We start from the raw sequence: 16,394 nt of genomic DNA on the forward strand, positions 1-16,394 counted from the left end.
TTTCTACCCCTGTAAACACACCTTTGCCGCTGCTCTCATTAAAACAGGGTCTCTAAACACCCTCTCCCTCTCCAACCCTTCTCTTTAAACACACTCTCCCCCTCTACCCCTATTCTCTAAACACCCTCTTCCCCTCTTCCTCGCTCAGGTCATCAAGCAGTTGATGAAGAAGGAGTTCACTCTGGAGTTCTCTCGAGACAGGAAGTCCATGTCTGTGTACTGCACCCCCGCCAAGGCCTCCCGCGCAGCCGTGGGGAGCAAGCTGTTCGTCAAGGTGAGTCCTGCAATCACACGCAAATCACACGCAAACCACACACAATCGCAATCACACGCCAATCAATCACATGCAATTCCAAGCAAACACCGTCCCAGAATCACATCCGTGTGGATCACACATGCAATTTGAATTTCTTGCATTCTGTTCAACATTCACCCCCCCCCCCCCCCCCAGGGCGCCCCCGAGGGAGTGATTGACCGCTGTGCCTACGTCCGCGTGGGGACAACCCGCGTCCCCCTGACCACCCCTGTGAAGGATAAGATCATGACGGTGATCAAGGAGTGGGGGACCGGCCGGGACACCCTGCGCTGCCTCGCCCTCGCCACCCGCGACTCGCCCCTCAAGAAGGAGGAGATGAACCTCGAGGACTCCACCAAGTTTGTAGAATATGAGGTGTGTGTGTGTGTCTCTGTGTGTCTGTCTGTCTGTGTGTGTCTCTCTGTGTGTCTGTGTGTCTGTGTCTCTGTGTGTCTGTCTGTCTGTGTGTGTCTGTGTGTCTGTCTGTCTGTGTGTCTCTCTGTGTGTCTGTCTCTCTGTGTGTCTTTGTCTCTCTGTGTGTCTGTGTGTCTCTCTGTGTGTGTGTCTATGTGTGTGTGTCTGTCTGTTTCTCTGTGTGTCTGTCTGTCTGTGTGTCTCCCTATGTCTCTCTGTGTCTGTCTCTGTGCATGGATCTGCTCCTCCTCTCCTCCCTGCTCCCCCTTTCCTTTCCTCATTACTCCTCTCTCTGAATTTGAGTACCCCCTCCCAACTCCCCTTCCCTCCCCCTCTCCTCTCTCTGTATTGATGGTTCTTCCCTTCTCTCTCCTGTCTCTCCCTCCTAGTGTGACCTCACCTTCGTGGGCTGTGTTGGCATGCTGGACCCCCCCCGCAAGGAGGTGACGGGATCCATCCAGCTGTGCCGCGCTGCCGGCATCCGTGTCATCATGATCACTGGTGAGGAACACGCCAGCGACACGCTTACAACACACACACACACACGCCTTGCCACACTATGTATCTGTCTTCTATTTCTATCTGTCTTATTATCTTTTAAGTTATTATCTCTCTCCATCTGTTTTATTAAACCCCTCTGCCGTCTCTCCTCCCTCTATATCTCCCTCCCTGTCTCTCTCTCACGCCCTCTCTCCGTATAAATATATTTATTAACCTCTCTCTTCTCCCCTCTCTCCTCTCTCCTCTCTCCTCTCTCCTCTCTCCTCAGTTTAATTCCATTATTGGCATGACAAGAATAAACAAGTTTTGCCAAAGCAATTTACAATGTATGAAAACACACAAACAACACACAGACAGAATGTATAGACGTATTTTCAGTGCAGATTAGTTTTTGCCTCTTAGACTGTGGCAGGCAGTCACATATTCTGCAGCTAGTCCAGCTGTTGTCCCCACCTCTAATATTGTCTTTCTGTGAGGTGGGTGAAGTCACTTCTGTGCCTCGTGAATTTGGGAATGAATGTGTGCCTGACCAGCTTGTATTTAGAGCAGTCTTTATTGCATGAATAGCTCTGCTGGCTTTCTGTCTCACAGCTGGGCTAAAGCTCCCTGATGCACTGATCATTAGTCCCAGGTAGGTGTAATTTGCTGTGTGCTCTAATGTTTTAACAGTGAAAGTGAACTGGGATTTATTTCCCTGTATCCTGGGTTTCTTTTGGAAAATCTTAATTTTTGTTTTGTTCATGTTTCTGTTTAAAGCCCATGTTTCACAATACTGCTCCAGCAGGTTCAAACTCTGCTGCAGCCCGTGCTCTGTGGGAGATAACAGAACCAGATCATCAGCATAGAGCAAGCATTTAATCTGAGCATCATCCAGAGTTACTCCTGGGACAGAGGAATGCTCCAGCACTGTAGCCAACTCATCCACATAGATGTTAAAGAGAGTTGGGGTCAAGTTGCACCCTTGTCTCACTCCCCTGCCTTGTGTGAAAAAGTCTGCTTTTTTTTAAAATTTTCACGCTGTTATTTTCTGAGTACATTGATTTAATAATATTGTACGTCCTATGCCACTTTGGAGGAGTTTGAAGAAGAGACCAGGGTGCCAGATTGAATCAAAGGCTTTTTTAAAGTCAATGAAACAAGCAAACACTTTGGTCTGATTGACATGGTTGTTAATAATGGTCTGCAGGGTGTACTCTCCCCTCTCCTCTCTCCCTTCTCTCCTCACTCCCCTCTCTCCTCTCCACTCTCCTTTCTCCCTCTCTCTGTATATATCTTTATTAACTACTCTCCCCTCTCTCTCTCAGGTGATAACAAGGGCACAGCGGTGGCTATCTGTCGTCGTATCGGGATCTTCGGGGAGGATGAGGAGGTGACAGGCCGCGCCTACACAGGCCGTGAATTCGATGACCTCCCCCCCGCCGAGCAGAGAGAGGCCGTCAAGAGAGCGTGCTGCTACGCCAGAGTGGAGCCGTCCCACAAATCCAAGATCGTAGAGTTCCTGCAGTCCTTCGACGAGATCACTGCCATGGTGAGAGGCCAGAATCAATAAATATCAATATCAATCAATATCTATATCAGATCCAAGATTGTAGTGTTCCTTCTAAAAAGGGAATTCCCTTTCTTCTCCTCTCCTCTCCTCTGATCTCCTTTCCTATTTCCTCTCTCCTCTCCTCCCTCTCATATTGATGACCCCCCCCCTCTCTCTCAGACGGGTGATGGAGTGAATGACGCCCCCGCTCTGAAGAAGGCTGAGATCGGTATTGCGATGGGCTCTGGCACAGCTGTGGCGAAGTCAGCCTCTGAGATGGTGCTGGCCGATGATAACTTCTCCTCCATCGTGGCTGCCGTGGAGGAGGGCAGAGCCATCTACAACAACATGAAGCAATTCATCAGATACCTCATCTCATCCAACGTGGGGGAGGTGGTGTGGTGAGAGAGAGAGGCTGCTGTGTGTGTGTGTGTGTGTGTGTGTGATGAGAGAGGCTGCTGTCTGTCTATCTACATATCTCTAGCTATCTCTATCTCTCTCTCTCTCTTTCTCTCTCTCTCTCTATATAGATATATATATCATTACACCTCCCTCCCCTATACACCCACCCTCATTACACCTCCCTCCCTCCCTCCCCTATACACCCACCCTCATTACACCTCCCTCCCTCCCCTATACACCCACCCTCATTACACCTCCCTCCCTCCCTCCCTCCCCTATACACCCACCTTCATTACACCTCTCTCCCTCCCCTATACACCCACCCTCATTACACCTCCCTCCCTCCCCTATACACCCACCCTCAGGGGTGTCTGTTTTATTGGGGAACGGCAATTGGGGATCAAATGGCCCGCTATTTAAATTACTTGCCGACCACTGCTCTAACCCCTCTCCCCTCTCTCCTCTCTCTCCCCTCTCCCCTCTCTCCTCTCTCCTCTCTCTCCCCTCTCCCCTCTCTCCTCTCTCTCCCCTCTCCCCTCCTCTCTCTCCTCTCTCCTCTCTCCTCTCTCTCCCCTCTATCTCCCCTCTCTCCTCTCTCCCCTCTCTCCTCTCTCTCTCCTCTCTCCTCTCTCCTCTCTCTCCTCTCTCCTCTCTCTCCCCTCTCCCCTCCTCTCTCTCCTCTCTCTCCCCTCTCTCCTCTCTCTCCTCTATCTCCCCTCTCTCCTCTCTCTCCTCTCTCCTCTCTCTCCTCTCTCCTCTCTCTCCCCTCTCCTCTCTCTAACCCCCTCGTCTCTCCTCCTCTCCCTCAGTATCTTCCTCACTGCTGCGCTCGGACTCCCCGAGGCTCTGATCCCCGTTCAGCTGCTCTGGGTGAACCTCGTTACAGACGGCCTCCCTGCGACGGCCCTCGGGTTCAACCCCCCCGACCTGGACATCATGGGCAAGCCCCCCCGCAGTGCCAAGGAGCCCCTCATCTCCGGCTGGCTGTTCTTCAGATACCTGGCCATTGGAGGTGAGTCCCTCTGTCTGTCTGTGTGTCTGTCTGTCCCTCTGTCAATTCAATTCAATTCAATTCAATTCAAAAATGCTTTATTGGCATGACGAGAGCGCTCAGGTATTGCCAAAGCTTTTATAATACAAAACAGAAATAATAAAACAGAAATACAATTACAGAACCTAACAAACACAAAAAAGCCATTGTTCCCTTCCCTTTGAACAATATACCTCCTCCTCTGTCTGTCTGTCCCTCTGTGTGTATGTCTGCGTGTCTCTATGTGTGTGTCTCTCTGTGTGTGTGTCTATGTGTGTGTGTGTCTGTGTGTGTGTGTGTCTCTGTGTGTATGTCTCTGCTCTTTTTAACTAAGTACTAAGTATCTAGTATGATATTGTTTTGATGTTCTCTCTCTCTCTCTCTCTCTTTCTCTTTCTCTCTCTCTCTTTCTCTTTCTCTCTCTCTCTTTCTCTTTCTCTCTTTCTCTCTCTCTCTCTCTCTCTCTCTCTCTCTCTTTCTTTCTCTCTCTCTCTCTCTCTCTCTTAGCCTACGTTGGTGCTGCCACTGTTGGAGCCGCTGCCTGGTGGTTCATGTACGCTGAGGAAGGACCCGAAGTCTCTTACTATCAGCTGGTGAGGAAACTGAGATAAAGATAGAGATAGAGAGAGAAATGAGAGATAGAGAGAGAGAGAGAAATGAGAGATAGAGAGAGAGAGAGATAGAGAAATGAGAGATAGAGATAGAGATAGAGAGAGAGAGAAATGAGAGATAGAGAGAGAGAGAGAGATAGAGAAATGAGAGATAGAGATAGAGAGAGAGAGAGAGAAATGACAGATACAGAGGTGTAGAGGATAAAGTATGTGACATAATAAAGTGTATTCAGAAAAGAAGTGTGGTGTGAAAATTGGTGACAAAAGAACAGAATTCTTCACACAGGGTCGTGGAGTGAGACAGGGCTACCCAACACTGTTCTACATCAATGAGTTGGCTACAGTGCTGGAACAGTCCTTGGTCTCACTTTACACAGCACAGAAATTCAATTCCTGCTGTATGCAGATGACCTGGTCCTGCTGCCCCCCACAAAGCAGGGTCTAGTACTGGAGTAGTACTGTCAGAACTGGGCACTGGCAGTAAACCTGGTCAAGACCAGAGTTATGGACTTCCAGCAAAAAGCCAGATCTCAGGGAACGGGTACCGCTCACTACCTGGGTCTGACTATGAGTGTGTCAGGGAGCTTTAACCTGGCAGTGAATGCACTAAAAGAAGAGGCATGCAGGGCATTCTGACAGACAGACACAGAGAGAAACAGAGAGACAGAGAAATTCCTCTCTCCTCTCACACCCTTTCCCTTCTCCTCCTCTTGTATTTCTGGGGGGTTTTAGCCCACTTTGAGTAATCTGCACTCATGACTGTACCCCACACTTCACTCCCAGAGAGCAGGATTGGCTGAATTATGATGTCAAACATCTTGAATAATAATGCTGTAGGAATATTAAATGCAGCCAGTGTTTTTAATGGTGTAGTATGCTCTGAGAGCTTTCTCTTTTAGTGCTTTGATTTCCAGATTGTAACCTCCTAATGTGCTTAATGTGAGACCAAGTTTTCTGTGTTTGCTGAAATAGAATTTAATTTTTTTCGTGGTTGTTGTTGGGCTTTATTTGGAACACCACGATTCTAGTCTTGTTAGGTTGACCTCTAGAGCTCGTGTTTTACAGCAGGCCTCCAGCAGTGTCAGGTTGTGCTGCAGACATTGTGCAGTGTGAGGAACAGGAGGGCCCAGTAGGACCAGGTCATCTGCGTACAGCAGGCACTTCATCTCAGTGTGAGGAATAGGAGGACCCAGTAGGACCAGGTCATCTGCGTACAGCAGGCACTTCATCTCAGTGTGAGGAATAGGAGGACCCAGTAGGACCAGGTCATCTGCGTACAGCAGGCACTTCACCTCAGTGTGAGGGACAGGAGGACCCAGTAGGACCAGGTCATCTACATACAGCAGGCACTTCACCTCAGTGTGAGGGACAGGAGGACCCAGTAGGACCAGGTCATCTGGGTACAGCAGGCACTTCACCTCAGTGTGAGGGACAGGAGGACCAGGTTATCTGCGTACAGCAGGCACTTCATCTCAGTGTGAGGGACAGGAGGACCGAGTAGGACCAGGTCATCTGCGTACAGCAGGCACTTCACCTCAGTGTGAGGAATAGGAGGACCCAGTAGGACCAGGTCATCTGCGTATAGCAGGCACTTCACCTCAGTGTGAGGGACAGGAGGACCAGGTCATCTGCGTACAGCAGGCACTTCATCTCAGTGTGAGGGACAGGAGGACCGAGTAGGACCAGGTCATCTGCGTACAGCAGGCACTTCACCTCAGTGTGAGGAATAGGAGGACCCAGTAGGACCAGGTCATCTGCGTACAGCAGGCACTTCACCTCAGTGTGAGGGACAGGAGGACCAGGTCATCTGCGTACATCAGGCATTTCACCTCAGTGTGAGGGACAGGAGGACCGAGTAGGACCAGGTCATCTGCGTACAGCAGGCACTTCACCTCAGTGTGAGGAATAGGAGGACCCAGTAGGACCAGGTCATCTGCGTACAGCAGGCACTTCACCTCAGTGTGAGGAACAGGCGGACCCAGTAGGACCAGGTCATCTGCGTACAGCAGGCACTTCACCTCAGTGTGGCCGAGGGACAGGGCTGGGACTGACTTTCACTCCTCTCTCTGCTCTATACACCCACCCTCATTACACCTCCCTCCCTCCCTCCCCTCCCTATACACCCACCCTCATTACACCTCCCTCCCTCCCCTATACACCCACCTTCATTACACCTCCCTCCCTCCCCTATACACCCACCTTCATTACACCTCCCTCCCTCCCCTATACACCCACCCTCATTACACCTCCCTCCCTCCCCTATACACCCTCCCTCATTACCACCTCCCTCCCTCCCCTATACACCCACCTTCATTACACCTCCCTCCCTCCCCTATACACCCACCCTCAGAACGTGTCCCTGGTTTGTGTGTATTGGTGCAGTGTAACAGGAAATGCATCTCTGTCTCGACCCCTCCCAGATCACAGTAACAGCACAGCCTCTTTTCTTTGGTTTTCCAGGATTTTTTATGTCGGCCAGTTTCAATGGCCAGGCAGTGGTCACTGAGTCTGTACCTTTGTTTTATATTGTTGACCCTGACAAGATATTCTGCCAGGATAAACTCTTTTTTTAGGGGCAGATAGCATTCTAGTTTATTATGTGATTTAATTTTTATTTTCTCAATAGGATTTATATTTGTTTTCCAAGTTCTCTCCCTCTCACACACACTCCCTCTCTCTCGCCTCTCTCACACCCCCTCTCTCCTCTCACACTCCCTCCCTCTCTCCTCTCTCACACTCCCTCTCTCTCGCCTCTCACACACCCCCCTCTCTCCTCTCACACACCCTCTCTCCTCTCACACTCCCTCTCTCTCCCTCTCTCCTCAGTCTCACTTCATGCAGTGCACAGAGGATAACCCTGATTTCGAGGGTGTGTCGTGCAAGGTGTTCGAGTCTCCTGCTCCCATGACGATGGCTCTGTCTGTGCTGGTCACCATCGAGATGTGCAACGCCCTCAACAGGCAAGTCACACGCTTAAAACAAACCCACTCGCCCAGGGTTTTTTCGATAGAGTGTGTCTGTCTGTCTGTCTGTGTGTGTGTCTGTCCTGACATCAATTATACAGATCCTGCTGACTGCACCAAAGTAAACTACACTAGAAACTAGGATTGCAGACAGGATGTCAAACACTCAGGGAAAACACTTACACTTATAAAGTAACCCTTTCTCCTTTCTCTCCTCTCCCTCTCCTCTCTTTCTCTCCCCTCCCCTCCCCACAGCCTCTCTGAGAACCAGTCTCTGATCAGGATGCCTCCCTGGGTTAACTGCTGGCTGTTGGGATCAATCTGCCTCTCCATGTCTCTGCACTTCCTCATCCTCTACGTCGATCCTCTGCCTGTAAGAACCACCTTCCCTCTCCCTCTTTCAGTACTCTAACCCCTCCCTCTCTCCTCTCCTCTCAGTACTCTAACCCCTCCCTCTCCTCTCCTCTCAGTACTCTAACCCCTCCCTCTCTCCTTTCCTCTCAGTACTCTAACCCCTCCCTCTCTCCTCTCCTCACAGTACTCTAACCCTCCCTCTCTCCTCTCCTCTCTCAGTACTCTAACCCCTCCCTCTCCTCTCCTCTCAGTACTCTAACCCCTCCCTCTCTCCTCTCAGTACTCTAACCCCTCCCTCTCTCCTTTCCTCTCAGTACTCTAACCCCTCCCTCTCTCCTCTCCTCACAGTACTCTAACCCCTCCCTCTCTCTAAGTACTCTAACCCCTCCCTCTCTCCTCTCCTCACAGTACTCTAACCCCTCCCTCTCTCTAAGTACTCTAACCCCTCCCTCTCCTCTCCTCAGTACTCTAACCCCTCCCTCTCCTCTCTCAGTACTCTAACCCCTCCCTCTCTCTCAGTACTCTAACCCCTCCCTCTCTCCTCTCCTCACAGTACTCTAACCCCTCCCTCTCTCTAAGTACTCTAACCCCTCCCTCTCCTCTCCTCAGTACTCTAACCCCTCCCTCTCCTCTCTCAGTACTCTAACCCCTCCCTCTCCTCTCTCAGTACTCTAACCCCTCCCTCTCCTCTCTCAGTACTCTAACCCCTCCCTCTCTCTCAGTACTCTAACCCCTCCCTCTCCTCTCCTCTCAGTACACTAACCCCTCCCTCTCTCCTCTCCTCTCAGTACTCTAACCCCTCCCTCTCTCCTCTCCTCTCCTCTCAGTACTCTAACCCCTCCCTCTCTCCTCTCCTCTCAGTACTCTAACCCCTCCCTCTCTCTAAGTAATCTAACCCCTCCCTCTCCTCTCCTCTCAGTACTCTAACCCCTCCCTCTCTCTCAGTACTCTAACCCCTCTCTCTTCTCTCTCAGTACTCTAACCCCTCTCTCTTCTCTCTCAGTACTCTAACCCCTCCCTCTCTCCTCTCCTCTCAGTACTCTAACCCCTCCCTCTCTCCTCTCCTCTCAGTACTCTAACCCCTCCCTCTCTCCTCTCCTCTCAGTACTCTAACCCCTCTCTCTCTCCTCTCCTCTCAGTACTCTAACCCCTCCCTCTCCTCTCCTCTCAGTACTCTAACCCATCCCTCTCTCCTCTCCTCTGCTCTCAGTACTCTAACCCCTCTCTCTCTCCTCTCCTCTCAGTACTCTAACCCCTCCCTCTCCTCTCCTCTCAGTACTCTAACCCCTCCCTCTCTCCTCTCCTCTCAGTACTCTAACCCCTCCCTCTCTCCTCTCCTCTCAGTACTCTAACCCCTCCCTCTCTCCTCTCCTCTCAGTACTCTAACCCCTCCCTCTCCTCTCCTCTCAGTACTCTAACCCCTCTCTCTCTCCTCTCCTCTCAGTACTCTAACCCCTCCCTCTCCTCTCCTCTCAGTACTCTAACCCCTCCCTCTCTCCTCTCCTCTCAGTACTCTAACCCCTCCCTCTCCTCTCCTCTCAGTACTCTAACCCCTCCCTCTCTCCTCTCCTCTCAGTATGCTAACCCCTCCCTCTCTCTTAGTACTCTAACCCCTCCCTCTCCTCTCCTCTCAGTACTCTAACCCCTCCCTCTCCTCTCCTCTCTCAGTACTCTAACCCCTCTCTCTTCTCTCCTCTAGATGATTTTTAAGCTCACTCAGCTAACAGTGACTCAGTGGATCGTGGTTCTCAAGATTTCTCTGCCGGTCATCGGTCTGGATGAGCTGCTCAAATTTGTGGCTCGCAACTGCCTGGAGCGTGAGTACCACTGATCACGACCAAGGACCACTGGCCACCTCGTGCATTATTTGATCTATATATCTACCTATCTCTATAGGTTTGAAAGGAGGTATAATTGCGGCGTACGCAAATGAAACACACAATGTACACACAAGGTTTAAATGGTTAAAGAAAATCATTTATTTCAGGACGTTTCGGGAAAAAGCCCCTCGGCTGAGTAGAAAGAAAAACACTAACACAATACATTAAACATGGTGCGGTAAACACAGTGCAGTAAACACAGTGCAGTAAACAGAGTGCAGTATAAAGTATAGTAAACACGGTGCAGTAAACACAGTGCAGTAAACACAGTGCAGTATAAAGTATAGTAAACACGGTGCAGTAAACACAGTGCAGTAAACACAGTGCAGTAAACACAGTGCAGTATAAAGTATAGTAAACACGGTGCAGTAAACACAGTGCAGTAAACACAGTGCAGTAAACAGAGTGCAGTATAAAGTATAGTAAATACAGTGCAGTATACACAGTGCAGTAAACACAGTGCAGTATAAAGTATAGTAAACACGGTGCAGTAAACATGGTATTTTTCAAGAATTCTATGGCTGATGTCATGATGCTGTAGAATGTTCATTCCAAGAGGTTCCAAAGTTATTTTTTTCTACCAAGTCAGCATCAGGGATCAGAATCTTCAATCCCATCTGATTTCAAATTTTTTTTCCAGATCTCAGACACTTGTACGATTTACATGATCTTTCTATGAGCTGACATCCTACCACTTGATTTTAAACCGTTAACTAATTTCCAGCAGATTCCCCAAACCAGTCTCCCGTAGTCCTGCAGTAAACACCGCACAGTGTGTCTGTATAATGCACCTACAGTCTCATCAGTGAGACTGTAGACTATTGACTAGACCTCAGTTATCTACCACTAATACACGGGGTACCCCCTTTCTAACTTCCCACTCACCCCAAAATCAATAACTAGGTACCCCGATAACGCAGATCCTTCCAGTACGTGGTATTCCCATTCCCCCTCCATCCCTCCTTTTCTCCCTTGATAACTTTCTAACCACCTCTTTTTTCTATTTCAGCATAAACCTGTCCCTCCATTCTCCTCGCACCTGACTAAAAACAGGTATCCCATAACCCTCCATTCCTCTCTCCTTACTGCTGCATGCTTCATCTTCCTGTCTGCCCTCACGTCCCTTTTTGGCTGTCCACGTGTCTATCTGTCTGTCTGTCTATATATATATACATATATATATACATATATATATATAATTGAAACATATTGAAAACTTTGGGCAGCTGGCTGAGCTAAAAGTATATATATATATATATATATATATATATATATATATATAATGAGCCCCAAGCAGGGCGAAACATGTCTGCAGATACTGTGCTTTGACTTAAAACACTGTGAATGTAGAATGTAGCCTTTTGTTGACTTTCACACGATTTGATTGGCTCTTGTAATTCTGATATTTGCATAAATCCCAAGTACCCACAGTTCTATAGTTACTACTTTCTTTCACCTTGACTCGAAAGCTACTTGTTATAACACACACACACACGCACACGCACGCACGCACTAGTGGTTAGAGCTCTGGACCGGAGGGTCGTGGGTTCAATCCCAGGTGGGGGACACTGCTGCTGTACCCTTGAGCAAGGTACTTTACCTAGATTGCTCCAGTAAAAACCCAACTGTATAAATGGGGAATTGTATGTAAAAATAATGTGATATCTTGTAACAATTGTAAGTCGCCCTGGATAAGGGCGTCTGCTAAGAAATAAATAATAATAATATACATACACGTACACAGTTAGACCAGTTTGTGCTTTAATCAGGCATCTTAAACAACTTCTAGTGTCATGTATTTACCCTTTGTGAGTGTGTGTGTATATATATATATATATATATATATATATATATATATATATATATATTTCTTAGCAGATGCCCCCTTATCCAGGGTGACTTACAGTTGATATCACAATACAAAGTATCACATTATAGAATATCACATTACAGATAAGAGCAGATATAAAGTACAGTAAAATCACTAGAAAATAAGATCAAATTCATATGAGAGCAAAATAAGGAATACAGTAAGTAATTACATTTAAGAGCGAGTAGTTATCGTATAGTAAAATATTTTATACCAGTGAAGTCCAGTATGAGCACATAGTAAGTACAGTGAATGAACGATTTCAAATACATGCAATCGCAAATACCTATAAGAGTAAAATCAAGTACAAGATACAGGAAATAGTTATAATTAAGAGCAGTAGTAGAATACAGTACAAACTGATGCAAGTACTGGTACAATTGGGTGCCATATAGTCCAGTATAGTCGAGAGTTGCAAGGTTTACAGATGCTATCTGAACAGGTGTGTCTTGAGGAGGCGCCGGAAGGTGATCAGGGACTGAGCAGTCCTGATAGCTATACTAAGTTTTTCCACCACTGAGGGGCAAGGGTGGAGAAAAAGCGGGCTCTGGAAGCGGGGGAGCGGAGGGGGGGGTACAGCTAATCTGCTGGTGGTAGAAGAGTGGAGAGGGCGAGACGGGGTGCAGGGAGAAATGATAGGCTGGAGATAGGAGGGAACAGAAAGGTCGAGACAGCGATAGGCGAAGACAAGAGTTTTCAAGTGGATGCGAGCGGAGCAGCGGTGTAGCGTGGGAGAAACGAGGAAGGGAAAAGACAACGCAAGCAGCAGAGTTTTGGACGAGCTGGAGCGGACGGATAACAGAGGCAGGGAGGCTGGCCAGGAGGGAGTTGCAGTGTGGAGTAGTCGGTGAGGAAGGGACGAATTCTGCATATGTTGCTGAGGAAGAAGCGATAGGAACGTGCCAGAGTAGGGATGCACAGAGAGTAGGAGAGGGAGAGGTCGAGGGTGACACAGAGGTTCTTGGTGGATGAGGAGGGAAAGAGGGTGGTGGATTCAAGAGGTATAGAGAGATCAGCGGTGGGGGAGTAAGAGGGGGGGGAGGTCTGATTTGGATTGGTTGAGTTTGAGATGATGCTAGTGCATCCAGAATGCGATGGCCGAGAGACAGGTAGAGATATGGGAGGAAATAAGAACATAAGAAAGTTTACAAACGAGAAGAGGCCATTCAGCCCATCTTGCTTGTTTGGTTGTTCGTAGCTTATTGATCCCAGAATCTCATCAAGCAGCTTCTTGAAGGATCCCAGGGTGTCAGCTTCAACAACATTACTGGGGAGTTGGTTCCAGACCCTCACAATTCTCTGTGTAAAAAAGTGCCTTCTATTTTCTGTTCTGAATGCCCCTTTATCTAATCTCCATTTGTGACCCCTGGTCCTTGTTTCTTTTTTCAGGTCAAAAAAGTCCCCTGGGTTGACATTGTCAATACCTTAGAATTTTGAATGCTTGAATCAGATCACTGCGTAGTCGTCTTTGTTCAAGACTGAATAGATTCAATTCTTTTAGCCTGTCTGCATACGACATGCCTTTTAAACCCGGGATAATTCTGGTCGCTCTTCTTTGCACTCTTTCTAGAGCAGCAATATCCTTTTTGTAAAGAGGTGACCAGAACTGAACACAATATTCTAGGTGAGGTCTTACTTATGCATTGTAAAGTTTTAACATTACTTCCCTTGATTTAAATTCAACACTTTTCACAATATATCCGAACATCTTGTTGGCCTTTTTTTTATAGCTTCCCCACATTGTCTAGATGAAGACATTTCTGAGTCAACATAAACTCCTAGGTCTTTTTCATAGATTCCTTCTTCAATTTCAGTATCTCCCATATGATATTTATAATGCACATTTTTATTGCCTGTGTGCAGTACTTTACACTTTTCTATATTAAATGTCATTTGACATATGTCTGCCCAGTTCTGAATGCTGTCTAAATCATTTTGAATGACCTTTGCTGCTGCAACAGTGTTTGCCATTGCTCCTATTTTTTGTGTCGTCTGCAAATTTAACAAGTTTGCTTACTATACCAGAATCTAAATCATTAATGTAGATTAGGAATAGCAGAGGACCTAATACTGATCCCTGTGGTACACCACTGGTTACCTCACTCCGTTTTGAGGTTTCTCCTCTAATCTCCTCTGTTAGTGGAAGTAGGAGCGTTTAGCAGAGGTTAGTGTAGAGGAGAAGAGAGGAGCGAGCGATAGAGATCCAAGGCAGCAGAGAGATTGGTTTTCTTCCATTTCTTTTCAGCAGAGCGCAGTTTAGTACGGAGCAGAGCCGGGGCTGGGGCGGGCAGGTAGAGGGGCCAGGGGGCAAAGGGAGTCGAGGCAGGAGGTGAGGGAGGAGAAGAAGAGTGCAGCAGAGGAGAAGACCTAGGGGGACAGAGAACAGAGGTTTTGATGAAAGGTGACAGAGGGGATCTGCAGAGTAGGAAGGGATGGGAGCGACAGAGGAGATAAAGTAGTGATCAGAGATATCGCGTGAATGAGAGGGTGGGTGGGAAGCAGTCCCTGGTGAAGACGGAGAGGCAGAAAGCAAAGGAGTGAAGAAGGAGAAGAAATCCAGCAGAGTGGTTGGGGTTGGAGAGGCGGATGTTGAAGTCACCTAATAGATCAACAGGGATAGTAAGGGGTCCATTTCAACAGCGTGAAACTCAAACTTGCTGACAGAGAGAGAGGAGAGAGCAGGGGGGACCGAATAGAGCAGGGAGGGAGAGAGCAGTCCAGAGGGGCGAAGAGAATGGGAAAGGACATAGAGCGAGGAAAGGGCGGCCGGAGTGGTAGTGTTATCAGGGGAGATCCAGGTTTCAGTGAGAGCTAGGAAGTCAAGAGAGAGGTGAGAGGCAAAGGCAGAGATAAAGTCAGCTTTGTTGGAAGCCGAGCGACAATTCCACAGGGTGCTAGAGAGTGCGCATGGGAGAGTGAGGAGAGGAGAGGGGGAGAGGCAGGGAGATCAGGTTAGGGGAGTTGGATTTACAGCGGCAGGGAGAAGCTAGATAACAGAAAGGAGGAGAGGATTACAGGGATATTAGTTAGTCATGGTAGGGAGCACTAGAGGAAAGGAAACAGAAATGGCTATGGGAGAGGGTGGTGCCGAGAGGGAGGCGAAAACAGACAGGTACAGGAGGAGCTAGAGCATTAATTAATAAAAAGAAAAGAAAGAAATGTATGCAAACCTGGTCTGGAGTTAAAGCCTTCACATTCGATGCTTGGATAGATTTTGCAGCCGGTCCACACTGGTCTGTCCTCGTGTGGACTACCACAGCTTAGACTACATACCCTTTGGTGATAAGGCCCTTCGGTGAGCTGGCACGGAGTGCTGTGCATTAGGTTAGTGTCAGTGCATATTTAGTTTCCTGGATGTCAAGAGTTGTGTGCATCAGACAATGGCTTGCAAATTACTCGAGTCAGCCGCACCCTGCTGCAATTTGGCAAATTGTTAAATCAACACCACTCGCTCATGTTACAGCATTAAACTAGCAATAACTAACTTACAATTAAAACAACCTATATTATTATTATTTATTTCTTAGCAGACGCCCTTATCCAGGGCGACTTACAATTGTTACAAGATATCACATTATACATTATTTCACATTATTTTTACATACAATTACCCATTTATACAGTTGGGTTTTTACTGGAGCAATCTAGGTAAAGTACCTTGCTCAAGGGTACAACAGCAGTGTCCCCCACTGGGGATTGAACCCACAACCCTCCGGTCAAGAGTCCAGAGCCCTAACCACTACTCCACACTGCTATACTTATGTATTTACTTACAAGAGCGCTCTGATTCGTCTGCCCGCAGCGTTACCTAATGCAAACCCAGACAGTTGCTGGGGTATAAAGCGCCTTCCTTCAAACAAAACACTTAATTCGCTGGTGGCTGAGACAATGGCTTGCAAAGTCGAGTCAGCCGCAGTATTTATAAAAACACCCCATATATAAGCAATAGGGTGTTTTTATAAATGTGCACTCCACTGTGTGTGAGACAGATATATATATATATATATATATATATATATATATATATATATATATATATATATACAGTACTGTGCAAAAGTTTTAGGCAGGTGTGAAAAAATGCTGTAAAGTAAGAATGCTTTCAAAAATAGACATGTTAATAGATTACATTTATCAATTAACTAAATGCAAAGTGAGTCAACAGAAGAAAAATCTAAATCAAATCCATATTTGGTGTGACCACCCTTTGCCTTCAAAACAGCATCAATTCTTCTAGGTACACTTGCACAAAGTCAGGGATTTTGTAGGCATATAGTCAGGTGTATGATTAAACAATTATACCAAACAGGTGCTAATGATCATCAATTCAATATGTAGGTTGAAACACAAGCATTAACTGAAACAGAAACAGCTGTGTAGGAGGAATAACACTGGGTGAGGAACAGCCAAACTCAGCTAACAAGGTGAGGTTGCTGAAGACAGTTTACTGTCAAAAGTCATACACCATGGCAAGACTGAGCACAGCAACAAGACACAAGGGAGTTATACTGCATCAGCAAGGTCTCTCCCAGGCAGAAATTTCAAG

At 47.5% G+C, this 16,394-nt stretch overlaps 1 protein-coding gene across 2 annotated transcripts in view; it reads left to right on the forward strand.

The window, feature by feature from the left end:
• LOC117399047 (sarcoplasmic/endoplasmic reticulum calcium ATPase 1) overlaps nucleotides 1-16,394 on the forward strand; it is a 55,616-nt gene that overhangs the window by 37,570 nt on the left and 1,652 nt on the right. The window contains exons 12-22 of one of the 2 annotated variants that reach the window (XM_059012476.1): nucleotides 149-274; nucleotides 452-670; nucleotides 1,099-1,210; nucleotides 2,515-2,738; nucleotides 2,919-3,139; nucleotides 3,950-4,152; nucleotides 4,678-4,763; nucleotides 7,608-7,741; nucleotides 8,000-8,117; nucleotides 9,798-9,915; nucleotides 10,988-11,031. In XM_059012476.1, the coding sequence (XP_058868459.1) occupies nucleotides 149-274; nucleotides 452-670; nucleotides 1,099-1,210; nucleotides 2,515-2,738; nucleotides 2,919-3,139; nucleotides 3,950-4,152; nucleotides 4,678-4,763; nucleotides 7,608-7,741; nucleotides 8,000-8,117; nucleotides 9,798-9,915; nucleotides 10,988-10,992 (1,566 nt within the window). In that variant the 3' untranslated portion in view covers nucleotides 10,993-11,031. The remainder of the gene's footprint in view (nucleotides 1-148; nucleotides 275-451; nucleotides 671-1,098; nucleotides 1,211-2,514; nucleotides 2,739-2,918; nucleotides 3,140-3,949; nucleotides 4,153-4,677; nucleotides 4,764-7,607; nucleotides 7,742-7,999; nucleotides 8,118-9,797; nucleotides 9,916-10,987; nucleotides 11,032-16,394) is intronic. The other variant, XM_059012475.1, reaches the window with a different exon arrangement.

This window comes from Acipenser ruthenus, chromosome 44 (genome assembly GCF_902713425.1).
Source record: "Acipenser ruthenus chromosome 44, fAciRut3.2 maternal haplotype, whole genome shotgun sequence".
In the NCBI taxonomy this organism is placed as follows: Eukaryota; Metazoa; Chordata; class Actinopteri; order Acipenseriformes; family Acipenseridae; genus Acipenser; species Acipenser ruthenus.